Source organism: Oncorhynchus mykiss, chromosome 19 (genome assembly GCF_013265735.2).
Source record: "Oncorhynchus mykiss isolate Arlee chromosome 19, USDA_OmykA_1.1, whole genome shotgun sequence".
Taxonomy (NCBI): Eukaryota; Metazoa; Chordata; class Actinopteri; order Salmoniformes; family Salmonidae; genus Oncorhynchus; species Oncorhynchus mykiss.
The window spans coordinates 66472375-66489071 of record NC_048583.1 but is presented as its reverse complement, the minus strand read 5'-3'; the positions used below and the strand labels follow the sequence as shown (position 1 = coordinate 66489071).

The following is a 16697-nucleotide window of genomic DNA, read 5'->3' as shown; positions in this document are numbered from 1 at the left end:
AAGCTCTAGACCACCAGGTGAGGGGAGTTCATTACTAATTAGTGACCTTCATTCATCAATCAAGGACAAGGACGGAGCAAAAACCAATAGACACTCGGCCCTCCATGGAATGAGTTTGACACGTGCTGTAGGTGATTGACTGTAGGCCACAGTATATATATATATATATATATATATACATATATATATATATATATATATATATATATATATATATATATATATATACATATATATATGTATATATATATATATATATATTTTTTTTTTTACATTTTATTTAACTAGGCAAGTCGGTTAAGAACACATTCTTATTTACAATGACGGACTACCAAAAGGCCTCCTGCGGGGACGGGGGCTGAGATTAAAAATAAAAAAAATCAATTAAAATATGGGAGAAAACACACATCACAACAAGACATAGAACACAACACTACATAAAGAGAGACCTAAGACAACAACATAGCATGGCAGCATCACATAACACAGCATGGTAGCAACACAACATGGCAGCAGTACAAAACATGGTACAAACATTGTTGGGCACAGACAACAGCACAAAGGGCAAGAGGGTAGAGACAACAATATATCACACAAAGCAGCCACAGCACTCAGTAAGGGTGTCCATGCACAAAGCAGCCACAGCACTCAGTAAGGGTGTCCATTCACAAAGCAGCCACAGCACTCAGTAAGGGTGTCCATGCACAAAGCAGCCACAGCACTCAGTAAGGGTGTCCATCCACAAAGCAGCCACAGCACTCAGTAAGGGTGTCCATGCACAAAGCAGCCACAGCACTCAGTAAGGGTGTCCATTCACAAAGTAGCCACAGGGGTCAGTAAGGGTGTCCATTCACAAAGTAGCCACAGTGGTCAGTAAGGGTGTCCATCCACAAACCAGCCACAGCGCTCAGTAAGGGTGTCCATGCACAAAGCAGCCACAGCGCTCAGTAAGTGTCCATGCACAAAGCAGCCACAGCACTCAGTAAGGGTGTCCATTCACAAAGCAGCCACAGTGGTCAGTAAGGGTGTCCATTCACAAAGTAGCCACAGTGGTCAGTAAGGGTGTCCATTCACAAAGTAGCCAGAGTGGTCAGTAAGAGTGTCCATGCACAAAGCAGCCACAGCGCTCAGTAAGTGTCCATGCACAAAGCAGCCACAGCACTCAGTAAGGGTGTCCATTCACAAAGTAGCCACAGGGGTAAGTAAGGGTGTCCATTCACAAAGTAGCCACAGTGGTCAGTAAGGGTGTCCATCCACAAACCAGCCACAGCGCTCAGTAAGGGTGTCCATGCACAAAGCAGCCACAGCGCTCAGTAAGTGTCCATGCACAAAGCAGCCACAGCACTCAGTAAGGGTGTCCATTCACAAAGCAGCCACAGTGGTCAGTAAGGGTGTCCATTCACAAAGTAGCCACAGTGGTCAGTAAGGGTGTCCATGCACAAAGCAGCCACAGTGCTCAGTAAGGGTGCCCATCCACAAACCAGCCACAGCGCTCAGTAAGGGTGTCCATTCACAAAGTAGCCACAGTGGTCAGTAAGGGTGTCCATGCACAAAGCAGCCACAGCACTCAGTAAGGGTGTCCATTCACAAACTAGCCAGAGTGGTCAGTAAGAGTGTCCATGCACAAAGCAGCCACAGCGCTCAGTAGGTGTCCATGCACAAAGCAGCCACAGCGCTCACTAAGGGTGTCCATGCACAAAGCAGTCACAGTGCTCAGTAAGGGTGTCCATCCACAAACCAGCCACAGCGCTCAGTAAGGGTGTCCATCCACAAACCAGCCACAGCGCTCAGTAAGGGTGTTGTCGTGGAAATTTCCTGTATTTACCAAATCATGAGAGCAAACCACACACAAGTCAGAGTTATCACAAAATCCATCTTTAATTATATGAGTTCCATCACAACCCTGTGACTCTCAGATCAATTCAGTGTCTATAAATGAATTATCTGAGAGTCCCTTACACATTGCAACTGAGATCCTTTATAGCAAAGACACACATAGCCAGACAGCATTGGTCATAATTTATCGTTCAGCTTTGTCTCCTAAACTATGTTATTTTCTCAAACTCAGAACCATGAAACAAATCCTCATATCAACAGGCATATATCACATCCACCCCTCCTTGACAAGATCACAGAGACACATTGACTAGGACACAGACATTGTGGAGCCAAGAGATACACGCTTGACCTCTCCCCTCTCTCCGGCCCAAGTAACTTAGTCCTGACAGAGACCAGATGACTGCAAACCCCGCCACAGTATTATACAAAAATAAACATTCTGATGAGAAGTAACTTACAAACATATGATGAATATAAAACATCTTACCTATGTTACCAACTAATTCTGATTATTCCCCAACAGTGTCCATCCACAATGCAGCCACAGTGGTCAGTAAGGGTGTCCATTCACAAAGCAGCCACAGTGCTCAGTAAGGGTGTCCATCCACAAAGCAGCCACAGTGGTCAGTAAGGGTGTCCATCCACAAAGCAGCCACAGTGCTCAGTAAGGGTGTCCATCCACAAAGCAGCCACAGTGGTCAGTAAGGGTGTCCATCCACAAAGCAGCCACAGTGGTCAGTAAGGGTGTCCATCCACAAAGCAGCCACAGTGGTCAGTAAGGGTGTCCATCCACAAAGCAGCCACAGTGGTCAGTAAGGGTGTCCATCCACAAAGCAGCCACAGTGGTCAGTAAGGGTGTCCATCCACAAAGCAGCCACAGTGGTCAGTAAGGGTGTCCATCCACAAAGCAGCCACAGTGGTCAGTAAGGGTGTCCATCCACAAAGCAGCCACAGTGGTCAGTAAGGGTGTCCATCCACAAAGCAGCCACAGTGGTCAGTAAGGGTGTCCATCCACAAAGCAGCCACAGTGGTCAGTAAGGGTGTCCATCCACAAAGCAGCCACAGTGCTCAGTAAGGGTGTCCATCCACAAAGCAGCCACAAAGCAGCCACAGTGGTCAGTAAGGGTGTCCATCCACAAAGCAGCCACAGTGCTCAGTAAGGGTGTCCATCCACAAAGCAGCCACAAAGCAGCCACAGTGGTCAGTAAGGGTGTCCATCCACAAAGCAGCCACAGCGGTCAGTAAGGGTGTCCATCCACAAAGCAGCCACAGTGGTCAGTAAGGGTGTCCATCCACAAAGCAGCCACAGTGGTCAGTAAGGGTGTCCATGATTGAGTCTTTGAATGAAGGGTTGAAACTCTACGGCGGTTTGGCCACCAGGTGAGGTCATCATCAGACTGCTGTCTAATAAAGCAATGAGAGGCCCTAGACTAAGGACCAATATAGAGGGTGGCTGGCAAACATTTTAAGGGCCAATCTGGAATTGATACATACATTTTACCAGCATCATCCCTCAACTGTTTATCAAAACAGTGGCTGGGTTTCCACTTGGTTTAAATCCCAGTTTACCCCTTTAACGTGTGGGCTACATTATTGAATAGCATGTGTTGCTTAGTTTGAAGATTAGGCTAAAGGCTAAAGGCTTGTATTTTCAATCTATGAAAACTTCCCACTGGCTGTAAAGGGTGTACCACCACTCCGGACTACAATAGTCCTGGTTGGGAGATAAAACACGAATCTGCCAAAGTGTGTCCATTCATTTTTAAGAGTTCAAACGTACTACTGGCATAACAAACCACAACAACAACAACTGTCCATGTTGGCCCTGCAGAAGGAGTGACAGAGAGTACCCATGTTGGCCCTGCAGAAGGAGTGACAGAGAGTACCCATGTTGGCCCTGCAGAAGGAGTGACAGAGAGTACCCATGTTGGCCCTGCAGAAGGAGTGACAGAGAGTACCCATGTTGGCCATGCAGAAGGAGTGACAGAGTACCCATGTTGGCCCTGCAGAAGGAGTGACAGAGAGTACCCATGTTGGCCCTGCGGAAGGAGTGACAGAGTACCCATGTTGGCCCTGCAGAAGGAGTGACAGAGTACCCATGTTGGCCCTGCGGAAGGAGTGACAGAGTACCCATGTTGGCCCTGCAGAAGGAGTGACAGAGAGTACCCATGTTGGCCCTGCAGAAGGAGTGACAGAGTACCCATGTTGGCCCTGCAGAAGGAGTGACAGAGTTCCCATGTTGGCCCTGCAGAAGGAGTGACAGAGAGTTTGTCTTTCCTACCGATCATCTGGCGGACCCACTGGGCACAGACATCTAGAGTTGTCAACTAATGTGAAATCAATTATTTTTTACTTTAAGTTAAAAGTTGAGTAAAAAAAGAGTAAATGCCCTAACATTGATGCCTTTTTTCAAATCCAATTAGATATACACTTTGATTCAATGTCATCAACACATAGATTCTTTACTCCAGTTGAAATGACGTGGAAACAACGTTGATTCAACCCATTTTCTGCCCAGTGGGGAGCAACAGAGCATCTGCAATGTTATGTCATCCCAGGGCTGTGTGTACTCTAGAACTGTTCTCACAGCGCAGTACCCCGGAGGGGAAGGTGGTTTCCCTACTTCCAATGGGTCTGATCTGAGAGACAGGCCGCAGTCTGGACAGGATAGTTATCACTGCAACTCTTTAAAAACAAAGGATCTTTGTAATATACGTTTCACGTTATCATATTACTAGAGATTCTGATAAACTGAGCCTCGGGTATTGTGGTGGAAGCTGTTTTCTACTACCCTCTTCCTGTAGAGAGAGGATAAAGGCGTGACATTGGCACTGCCTTGGTTTCAACCATAGAGAATGATAGAGAAAACATCCTTATATAGTTCTATTATGGCGTCTGTACGTGCATGGGAAACGCCAATGAGGCAATCTCCATTTTAAAGGAGTCCATTTTTTTATTTTATTTTTACGATTGGCTGATCCCTCCTGGTGAGCCAATGAAGTTGAAATGTCCCACCCAGTTGAAATGGTGGAAGCCCTCAATGGTGCTGCGCATTTTGACGACGGCCTTTTTGCCACTAGAGACCTCTATCATTGTCTATGGTTTGAACAATTCTGACTGCAGAGAGGGGGACGCGGAGACGCGCGTCGTACCGTCGATAGCCTTATTAGCATAGCCGAGCATACGCCACGATACACATGCTGGGGCAACGAACAGTGAAGACACTACAGACAGACCGGACAATACCGACAACTTAAAGGATACAATAATGCCGAGCCGTCCACCCCGCGACTAGGCTGGACGGCTAGCGGTGCATCTCTGAGAGACGCTGAGGGAAACGGCAGGGGTATCCTCCCATTTCCACGTTTACATTTGAGCCTGTCCTCACTCTCTGTTGTGTTTCTTTGGACATGTCCTCGCTAAATATAGACTACGACGAAGACCAGAGATGGGTTCCTACACACGTCCAGGTCACCGTTCTGCGGGGCAGGGGCTTGCGGGCGAAGGGCAAACACGGTACCAGCGACGTCTACACCATTATCCAGGTGGGCAAGGAGAAATACTCCACTTGTGTTCTGGAAAAGACCACTGTTCCCGAATGGAAGGAGGAATGTTCTTTCGAGTTGTTACCGGGTGTTCTGGAGCAGGTTGGGGACGGGGGCGCATACCCCCCCGGGAGCAGCGACTTGGTCCTGACGGTGATGCACCGGGCGCTCATGGGACTGGACGTGTTTCTGGGCCAAGCCGTGATCCACCTGGATAAGGTGTTTCAGGACAGAATATGCATGAAAAACGAGTAGGTTTCATTTTTTTGAGGTTTGAAGTCTTTTTGCTGTATATTCCATTTGATTTCAGCGCTTCAGGGAAACGAGAGAACACCGGCCCTGTCCTGCATGGTGGTCTGTTCTAGAAACAGTCTCGCAGTGTATCAAAGAGAGAGATTTTTTTTTAAACTCCCAAAGCCTTACATTGTACGACAACATTAGTCAACTTTACGTTTCTTTTAATTGGGTTTAGAGGGTTTATTCTAAAGTTGACTTCTATAAACACAACAACTGTCAGATCATTCTGCAGCTTCAACCCAGGGCCTCTGCACTACCAGACACGCCCTCTACATGCAGCCAGACATCACAACTAGTTTGTCAAACAGACTATGAAGAGGGGACTATGCTATTTGATAACACGGCTGTCTAGAATGGCTATTACTTTTCAGGCTGTGTAAGGCTACGTGAGGTTAGCCTACAGAGCTGGGCTATGATGAGGGAGGTTAGCCTACAGAGCTGGGCTATGATGAGGGAGGTTAGCCTACAGAGCTGGATTATGATGAGGGAGGTTAGCCTACAGAGCTGGCCTATGATGAGGGAGGTTAGCCTATAGAGCTGGGCTGAGGGAGGTTAGCCTACAGAGCTGGCCTATGATGAGGGAGGTTAGCCTACAGAGCTGGCCTATGATGAGGGAGGTTAGCCTACAGAGCTGGCCTATGATGAGGGAGGTTATGCTCCAGGAGGTTAGCCTACAGAGCTGGGCTATAATGAGGGAGGTTAGCCTACAGAGCTGGGCTATGATGAGGGAGGTTAGCCTACAGAGCTGGGCTATGATGAGGGATGTTAGCCTACAGAGTTGTGCTATGATGAGGGAGGTTAGCCTACAGAGCTGGGCTATGATGAGGGAGGTTAGCCTACAGAGCTGGGCTATGATGAGGTTAGCTTACAGAGCTGGCCTATGATGAGGGATGTTAGCCTACAGAGGTGGGCTATGATGGAGGTTAGCCTATAGAGCTGGGCTGAGGGAGGTTAGCCTACAGAGCTGGGCTGAGGGAGGTTAGCCTACAGAGCAGGGTTAGGCTACAGGAGGTTAGCCTACAGAACTGGGCTATGATGAGGGAGGTTAGGCTACAGGAGGTTAGCCTCCAGAGCTGGGCTAGGCTACATGATGTTAGCCTACAGAACTGGGCTATGATGAGGTTAGCTTACAGAGCTGGCCTATGATGAGGGATGTTAGCCTACAGAGGTGGGCTATGATGAAGGAGGTTAGCCTATAGAGCTGGGCTGAGGGAGGTTAGCCTACAGAGCTGGGCTGAGGGAGGTTAGCCTACAGAGCAGGGTTAGGCTACAGGAGGTTAGCCTACAGAACTGGGCTATGATGAGGGAGGTTAGGCTACAGGAGGTTAGCCAACAGAGCTGGGCAATGGTGAGGGAGGTTAGCCTACAGAACTGGGCTATGATGAGGGAGGTTAGGCTACAGGGAATTAGCCTACAGAGCTGGGCTATGATGAGGGTGGTTAGCCTATAGAGCTGGGCTATGATGAGGGAGGTTAGCCTATAGAGCTGGGCTATGATGAGGGAGGTTAGCCTACAGAGCTGGACTATAATGAGGGAGGTTAGGCTACAGGAGGATAGCCTACAGAGCTGGGCTATAATGAGGGATGTTAGCCTACAGAGCTGGACTATAATGAGGGAGGTTAGGCTACAGTATGGTAGCCTACAGAGCTGGGCTACAATGTGGGATGTTAGCCTCCAGAGCTGGGCTATGATGAGGGATGTTAGCCTACAGAGCTGGCCTATGATGAGGTTAGCCTACAGAGCTGGCCTATTATGAGGGATGTTAGCCTCCAGAGCTGGGCTATGATGAGGGATGTTAGCCTCCAGAGCTGGGCTATGATGAGGGAGGTTAGCCTCCAGAGCTGGGCTATGATGAGGGATGTTAGCCTCCAGAGCTGGGCTATGATGAGGTAGGTTAGCCTACAGAGCTGGGCTATGATGAGGGATGTTAGCCTCCAGAGCTGGGCTGAGGGAGGTTAGCCTACAGAGCTGGGCTATGATGAGGGAGGTTAGCCTACAGAGCTGGGCTATGATGAGGGATGTTAGCCTCCAGAGCTGGCCTATGATGAGGGAGGTTAGCCTACAGAGCTGGGCTATAATGAGGGATGTTAGCCTCCAGAGCTGGGCTATAATGAGGGAGGTTAGCCTACAGAGCTGGGCTATAATGAGGGGTGTTAAGCCTCCAGAGCTGGGCTATGATGAGGGAGGTTAGCCTACAGAGCTGGGCTATGATCAGGGAGCTTAGCCTCCAGAGCTGGGCTATGATGAGGGATGTTAGCCTCCAGAGCTGGGCTATGATGAGGTATGTTAGCCTCCAGAGCTGGGCTATGATGAGGGATGTTAGCTTCCAGAGCTGGGCTATGATGAGGGATGTTAGCCTCCAGAGCTGGGCTATGATGAGGGATGTTAGCCTCCAGAGCTGGGCTATGATGAGGGATGTTAGCCTCCAGAGCTGGGCTATGATAAGGGATGTTAGCCTCCAGAGCTGGGCTATAATGAGGGAGGTTAGCTTCCAGAGCTGGGCTATAATGAGGGAGGTTAGCCTCCAGAGCTGGGCTGAGGGTGGTCTGCTTTTCTTACCGGAAATGTGGTCCTAATTCTGTTCTTCTATGCAGAGAGTAATTCTAAATTCCAGAGGTGGAATAACATGTTATTCTCTGTAGTCTGTATTGTGGCCCCAGGCAGGACTATGGCAGGATGTGAAATTACTGGGGATTAGAGTTTGTCCCAGTTCTCAGGATAATCCACTGGTCTCATGGCCTGAAAGCTCTGATTGGCATCCCAAATGGCACGCTATTTAGTTTATAGCGGAATACTGTTGACCAGGGCCCGTGGGGGGTGGGGCCTGACCAGGGCCCGTGGGGGGTGGAGCCTGACCAGGACCCGTGAGGGGGATGGAGCCTGACCAGGACCCATGGGGGGTGGGAGGGGGGAGGATGGAGCCTGACCAGGGCCCGTGGGGGATGGAGCCTGACCAGGACCCATGGGGGGGATGGAGCCTGACCAGGACCCATGGGGAGGATGGAGCCTGACCACGGCCCGTGGGGGGGATGGAGCCTAACCAGGACCCGTGGGGGGGATGGAGCCTGACCAGGACCCGTGGGGGGGATGGAGCCTGACCAGGACCCGTGGGGGGGATGGAGCCTGACCAGGATCCGTGGGGGGGATGGAGCCTGACCAGGACCTGTGGGGGGGATGGAGCCTGACCAGGGCCCGTGGGGGGGATGGACCCTGAACAGGGCCCGTGGGGAGGATGGAGCCTGACCAGGACCCATGGGGAGGATGGAGCCTGACCAGGCCCGTGGGGGGGATGGAGCCTGACCAGGACCCGTGGGTGGGATGGATCCTCTGTGTTGTTGGAGCCTATTTACAACATAGTGTTGTTGTAAAGCCTATCCTTCCTTCGATGGATCACAGACAGAGTGCTGTAGTTTAGTGATGAACAGCGAAGAACTCCCTCTATGAACATTCCAGTAATATTGTCACCTCCCATTCAGTTATTTGTGCTCAGGCCTGTCATATCAGCTGTCCACTGTTTGAGGAGTTTTGGTCACTAATTTAGGAGACCATTCGTTGTGAAAAGCTGACGTCTTGTTTTTGACATGTCATTGACTACACACCGATGGACTTTAAGATAAATATGTAGACAAACCTTTTATACAGTGGTCTGTTAGGCTGGTAGACAAACCTTTTATACAGTGGTCTGTTAGTTTGGTATCTGGGTAGCAGTGTCTCTTTCTGCATATGTTAACATATGATAGAAGTCCATAGGAAGGATATCTGAATGATGAGGGGAAACCTCTCTCTTTCTTGTCCCTTCAGTCTGTCCGTCCTTGTAAACAACATTACAGAATGTGCAGGCTGTACCATTTACCACAACTGGAGATGAAATGTAGCCTGGTTCGGGATCTGTTTGTGCTCATTGTGATTTGGGAATCACAATTGGCCCAGCGTCGTCCTGGTTTGGCCTGGGGTAGGCCGTCATTGTAAATAAGAATGTGTTCTTGTTTGTGTCACGTTTGGCATGACAATCAGTAACAGACTGGCATTCAGGCTACATGAAATGGCACGAGAGGATAATCCTAAAGAGTTTAATGAGAGGTCAGTTGTCATTGTTGTGCAAAGTTGTAGTGACGACCCGGGCCTGCCTCATACTATTAGCTGATAGACGTAGGGACGACCCGGGCCTGTCTCATACTATTAGGTGATAGACGTAGTGACGACCCGGGCCTGCCTCATACTATTAGGTGATAGACGTAGTGACGACCCGGGCCTGCCTCATACTATTAGGTGATAGACGTAGTGATGACTCGGGCCTGTCTCATACTATTAGGTGATAGACGTAGTGACGACCCGAGCCTGTCTCATACTATTAGGTGATAGACGTTGTAGTGACGACACGGGCCTGCCTCATACTATTAGGTGATAGACGTAGTGATGACCCGGGCCTGTCTCATACTATTAGGTGATAGACGTTGTAGTGGCGACCCGGGCCTGTCTCATACTATTAGGTGATAGACGTTGTAGTGACGACCCGGGCCTGCCTCATACTATTAGGTGATAGACGTAGTGACGACCCGGGCCTGTCTCATACTATTAGGTGATAGACGTAGTGACGACCCGGGCCTGCCTCATACTATTAGGTGATAGACGTAGTGACGACCCGGGCCTGCCTCATACTATTAGGTGATAGACGTAGTGACGACCCGGGCCTGTCTCATACTATTAGGTGATAGACGTAGTGACGACCCGGGCCTGCCTCATACTATTAGGTGATAGACGTAGTGATGACTCGGGCCTGTCTCATACTATTAGGTGATAGACGTAGTGACGACCCGAGCCTGTCTCATACTATTAGGTGATAGACGTTGTAGTGACGACACGGGCCTGCCTCATACTATTAGGTGATAGACGTAGTGATGACCCGGGCCTGTCTCATACTATTAGGTGATAGACGTTGTAGTGGCGACCCGGGCCTGTCTCATACTATTAGGTGATAGACGTTGTAGTGACGACCCGGGCCTGCCTCATACTATTAGGTGATAGACGTAGTGACGACCCGGGCCTGTCTCATACTATTAGGTGATAGACGTAGTGACGACCCGGGCCTGCCTCATACTATTAGGTGATAGACGTAGTGATGACCCGGGCCTGTCTCATACTATTAGGTGCTAGACGTAGTGACGACCCGGGCCTGCCTCATACTATTAGGTGATAGACGTAGTGACGACCCGGGCCTGTCTCATACTATTAGGTGATAGACGTAGTGACCACCCGGGCCTGCCTCATACTATTAGGTGATAGTCGTAGTGACGACCCGGGCCTGTCTCATACTATTAGGTGATAAACGTAGTGACGACCCGGGCCTGTCTCATACTATTAGGTGATAGACGTAGTGACGACCCGGGCCTGCCTCATACTATTAGGTGATAGACGTAGTGACGACCCGGGCCTGCCTCATACTATTAGGTGATAGACGTAGTGACGACCCGGGCCTGCCTCATACTATTAGGTGATAGACGTAGTGACGACCCGGGCCTGTCTCATACTATTAGGTGATAGACGTAGTGACGACCCGGGCCTGCCTCATACTATTAGGTGATAGACGTAGTGACGACCCGGGCCTGCCTCATACTATTAGGTGATATAAAGTGCATTCGGAAAGTTTTCAGACCCCTTTTCTTTTCCCACATTTTGTTGTGTTACACCCTTATTGTAAAATTACTTTTAAATATCCTCAACCTACACACAATACCCCATAATAACGAAGTGAAACGGGTTTTTAGAAAGTTTAGCAAATGTAATGTAAGGTTTAACATTATTTTTTCATTATTCATACTCTTTGCTATGAGATTCAAAGTTGAGCTCAGGTGCATCCTATTTCCATTGATCATCCTTGAGATGTTTCTACAACTTGATTGGAGTCCACCTGTGGTAAATTCAATTGATTGGACATGATTTGGAAGGTCGAAGGAATTGTCCGTAGAGTTCTTAACTGACTAGCCTGGTTTTAAATTGAGAGACGAGTTCGTAGAGTTCTTAACTGACTAGCCTGGTTTTAAATTGAGAGACAAGCTTAAATGTTCTATACTGACCATAATATTCTCTTGTCTGACCGCTTGATGATGACCAGTTTCTCACACGACTGGCCTATCTGGGTGATGTTTTTATCGCCTGAATGATCTGAATCTAGGATTACAGGGACTCTCCACAACTATATTCAATGTGCGGGATAAAATTGATAAAATCGAGGCTATGATTAGGAAGTTGGAGCTCTTCTCTGTCTACATTAACAAGGACAACACACAGGTCTTTCCATCATTGTGTGATTTTTGTTGTTGTTTTTGCGTGCATATTAACTCAATTTCATCAGAAGCCACTGACAGATTTCCTGATAGGGCTGCGCTCAGTGTATCCTGCCTTGGCAAATCGTGCTGTTAAGACACTGATGCCCTTTGCAACCATGTGCCGATGTGAGAGCGGATTCTCGGCCCTCACTAGCATGAAAACTAAATACAGGCACAGACTGTGTGTGGAAAATGATTTAAGACTGAGACTCTCTCCAACACAACCCAACATTGCAGAGTTATGTGCATCCTTTCAAGCACACCCTTCTCATTAACCTGTGGTGAGTTATTCACAATTTTCTATGAAGAAATACTGTTTTATATCTAAGATGGTTAAATAAAGAGAACAATTATTTATTATTATTATTTGTGCCCTGGTCCTATAAGAGCTCTTTGTCACTTCCCACGAGCCGGGTTGTGGCAAAAAAAAAACACACTCATTCTTATGTTCAATAAATCTGTGTGTGTGTGGCAGGCTTACAATGATGTCAAAAAACAACATTTGAGAGTGCTCTGACCCTGGTGCTAGAGGGGGTACAGCTGGAGGTTGAATGTTTGAAGGGTTACGGGACTATGAACAGTTTGGTAACCACTGGTTTAGAGAATAAGAGGGCGGAGGATGTTGTAGATGGTTTATAGAATGAGGGAGGAGGAGGAGGATGTTGTAGATGGTTTATAGAATGAGGGAGAGGAGGAAAGAGGAGGATGTTGTAGATGGTTTATAGAATGAGGAAGAGGAGGATGTTGTAGATGGTTTCTAGAATGAGGGAGAGGAGGATGTTGTAGATGGTTTATAGAATGAGGGAGAGGAGGATGTTGTAGATGGTTTATAGAATGATGGAGAGGAGGAAAGAGGAGGATGTTGTAGATGGTTTATAGAATGAGGGAGAGGAGGATGTTGTAGATGGTTTATAGAATGAGGGAGAGGAGGATGTTGTAGATGGTTTATAGAATGAGGGAGAGGAGGATGTTTTAGATGGTTTATAGAATGAGGGAGAGGAGGATGTTTTAGATGGTTTATAGAATGAGGGAGGAGAGGATGTTATAGATGGTTTATAGAATGAGGGAGATGAGGAAGGAGGAGGATGTTGTAAATGGTTTATAGAATGAGGGAGGAGGATGTTGTAGATGATTTATAGAATGAGGGAGAGGAGGATGTTGTAGATGGTTTATAGAATGAGGGAGAGTAGGAAGGAGGAGGATGTTGTAGATGGTTTATAGAAGGAGGGAAGAGGATGTTGTAGATGGTTTATAGAAGGAGGAGGATGTTGTAGATGGTTTATAGAAGGAGGGAAGAGGATGTTGTAGATGGTTTATAGAAGGAGGGAAGAGGATGTTGTAGATGGTTTATAGAAGGAGGAGGATGTTGTAGATGGTTTATAGAAGGAGGGAAGAGGATGTTGTAGATGGTTTATAGAAGGAGGGAAGAGGATGTTGTAGATGGTTTATAGAAGGAGGAGGATGTTGTAGATGGTTTATAGAAGGAGGGAAGAGGATGTTGTAGATGGTTTATAGAAGGAGGGAGGAGGATGTTGTAGATGGTTTATAGAAGGAGGGAAGAGGATGTTGTAGATGGTTTATAGAAGGAGGAGGATGTTGTAGATGGTTTATAGAAGGAGGAGGATGTTGTAGATGGTTTATAGAAGGAGGGAAGAGGATGTTGTAGATGGTTTATAGAAGGAGGAGGATGTTGTAGATGGTTTATAGAAGGAGGAGGATGTTGTAGATGGTTTATAGAAGGAGGGGGATGTTGTAGATGGTTTATAGAAGGAGGGGGATGTTGTAGATGGTTTATAGAAGGAGGGGATGTTGTAGATGGTTTATAGAAGGAGGGGGATGTTGTAGATGGTTTATAGAAGGAGGAGGATGTTGTAGATGGTTTATAGAAGGAGGGGGATGTTGTAGATGGTTTATAGAAGGAGGGAGGAGGATGTTGTAGATGGTTTATAGAAGGAGGGGGATGTTGTAGATGGTTTATAGAAGGAGGGAGGAGGATGTTGTAGATGTACGTGCTGCTCTATATGTATCATGCAGAACAGAACGATGCAATGCATCTTCATAGTGCAGGTTGAGGTCGAGAGAGATGTAGTTTATTAATCAACCCTGTCTGTCTGTCCTCCATTTCTAGACTGCTTAACAACATGAACTAGCATTTGCAATTAACTAGCCAGTCTTTTGAAAGACTTGACCACTAGTCCATTACATGATATAACATAACTAACTATATTGTGAGAGCGGTGAACAGTAGTTAACTAGTTTAACTAGGCAAGTCAGTGAAGAACAAATTCTTATTTATAATGACGGCCTACACCGGCCAAACCTGGACGACGCTGGGCCAATGGTGCGGCGCCCTACGGGACTCCCGGTTACGGCCGACTGGGATACAGCCTGGATAGTAGTGGGGGAGGGGCTCTCATCACATCCAGATGTGGAATGTGTTTCTCCTCCCATGTCCATTGTGGTTTCTGACTTTACAGCCTGTCCCACTGAGGAGGCTGTAGTTTACAGCCTGTCCCGCTGAGGAGGCTGTAGTTTACAGCCTGTCCCGCTGAGGAGGCTGTAGTTTACAGCCTGTCCCGCTGAGGAGGCTGTAGTTTACAGAATATTGCCTACATAGTGTACTTCTCTGGTCAACTATACTGTATAGGACTCTGGTCAACAGTAGGGCACTATACTGTAAAGGACTCTGGTCAACAGTAGGGCACTATACTGTAAAGGACTCTGGTCAACAGTAGGGCACTATACTGTATAGGACTGGTTAACAGTAGGGCACTATACTGTAGAGGACTGGTCAACAGTAGGGCACTAGGGACGGAGACGTGAGGTCTCCAGCTCTGCTTACTCCAAGAACAATGTAAAACTACTGTACCTACAGGACTACAGGATATCTGACTGATCCTACTGTTCTACCAACCCCTGACTGAACCTACTGTTCTACCAACCCCTGACTGATCCTACTGTTCTACCAACCCCTGACTGATCCTACTGTTCTACCAACCCCTGCTATACAGAGTGAGGTGGAAGCAGTATGTCTGACTGAACCTACTGTTCTACCAACCCCTGACTGATCCTACTGTTCTACCAACCCCTGACTGATCCTACTGTTCTACCAACCCCTGCTATACAGAGTGAGGTGGAAGCAGTATGTCTGACTGATCCTACTGTTCTACCAACCCCTGACTGATCCTACTGTTCTACCAACCCCTGACTGATCCTACTGTTCTACCAACCCCTGCTATACAGAGTGAGGTGGAAGCAGTATGTCTGACTGATCCCACTGTTCTCCCAACCCTGCTATACAGAGTGAGATGGAAGCAGTATGCCTGACTGATCCTACTGTTCTACAAACCCCTGCTATACAGAGTGAGATGGAAGCAGTATGTCTGACTGATCCTACTGTTCTACCAACCCCTGCTATACAGAGTGAGGTGGAAGCAGTATGTCTGACTGATCTTACTGTTCTACCAACCCCTGACTGATCCTACTGTTCTACCAACCCCTGACTGATCCTACTGTTCTACCAACCCCTGACTGATCCTACTGTTATACCAACCCCTGACTGATCCTACTGTTCTACCAACCCCTGACTGATCCTACTGTTCTACAAACCCCTGCTATACAGAGTGAGGTGGAAGCAGTATGTCTGACTGATCCTACTGTTCTACCAACCCTGCTATACAGAGTGAGATGGAAGCAGTATGTCTGACTAATCCTACTGTTCTACCAACCCCTGCTATACAGAGTGAGGTGGAAGCAGTATGTCTGACTGATCTTACTGTTCTACCAACCCCTGACTGATCCTACTGTTCTACCAACCCCTGCTATACAGAGTGAGGTGGAAGCAGTATGTCTGACTGATCTTACTGTTCTACCAACCCCTGACTGATCCTACTGTTCTACCAACGCCTGCTATACAGAGTGAGGTGGAAGCAGTATGTCTGACTGAACCTACTGTTCTACCAACCCCTGACTGATCCTACTGTTCTACCAACCCCTGACATATCCTACTGTTCTACCAACCCCTGCTATACAGAGTGAGATGGAAGCAGTATGTCTGACTGATCCTACTGTTCTACAAACCCCTGCTATACAGAGTGAGGTGGAAGCAGTATGTCTGACTGATCCTACTGTTCTACCAACCCCTGCTATACAGAGTGAGGTGGAAGCAGTATGTCTGACTGATCCTACTGTTCTACCAACCCCTGCTATACAGAGTGAGGTGGAAGCAGTATGTCTGACTGATCCTACTGTTCTACCAACCCCTGACTGATCCTACTGTTCTACCAACCCTGCTATACAGAGTGAGGTGGAAGCAGTATGACTGACTGATCCTACTGTTCTACCAACCCCTGACTGATCCTACTGTTCTACCAACCCCTGACTGATCCTACTGTTCTACCAACCCCTGCTATACAGAGTGAGGTGGAAGCAGGATGTCTGACTTAACCTTTTACCCCTTGTCTTACCAGAGCTCACTGGCGCACGAAACTCTGAAGCCCCAGAGTAGTTGATACAATAATGCAAGTTTGCTATGGCCAAGACCCAGTTGATAGTTAGTTTGCTATGGCCAAGACCCAGTTGATATTTAGTTTGCTATGGGCCAGACCCAGTTGATAGTTAGTTTGCTATGGGCCAGACCCAGTTGATAGTTAGTTTGCTATAGGCCAAGACCCAGTTGATAGTTAGTTTG

General features: G+C 47.8%; 1 protein-coding gene across 4 annotated transcripts in view; it reads left to right on the top strand.

Moving 5' to 3' along the window:
• Nucleotides 1-4776: 4776 nt before the first annotated feature.
• rab11fip5a (RAB11 family interacting protein 5a (class I)) overlaps nucleotides 4777-16697 on the top strand; it is a 58245-nt gene continuing 46324 nt past the window's right edge. For 3 of the 4 annotated variants that reach the window (XR_005037842.1, XR_005037843.1, XM_036955437.1), the window contains exon 1: nucleotides 4777-5635. Coding sequence is in view for 2 of the 4 variants with exons in the window: in XM_036955437.1 (XP_036811332.1) it covers nucleotides 5250-5635 (386 nt within the window). In the remaining 2 variants the exon portion in view is untranslated. The remainder of the gene's footprint in view (nucleotides 5636-16697) is intronic. The other variant, XM_036955438.1, reaches the window with a different exon arrangement.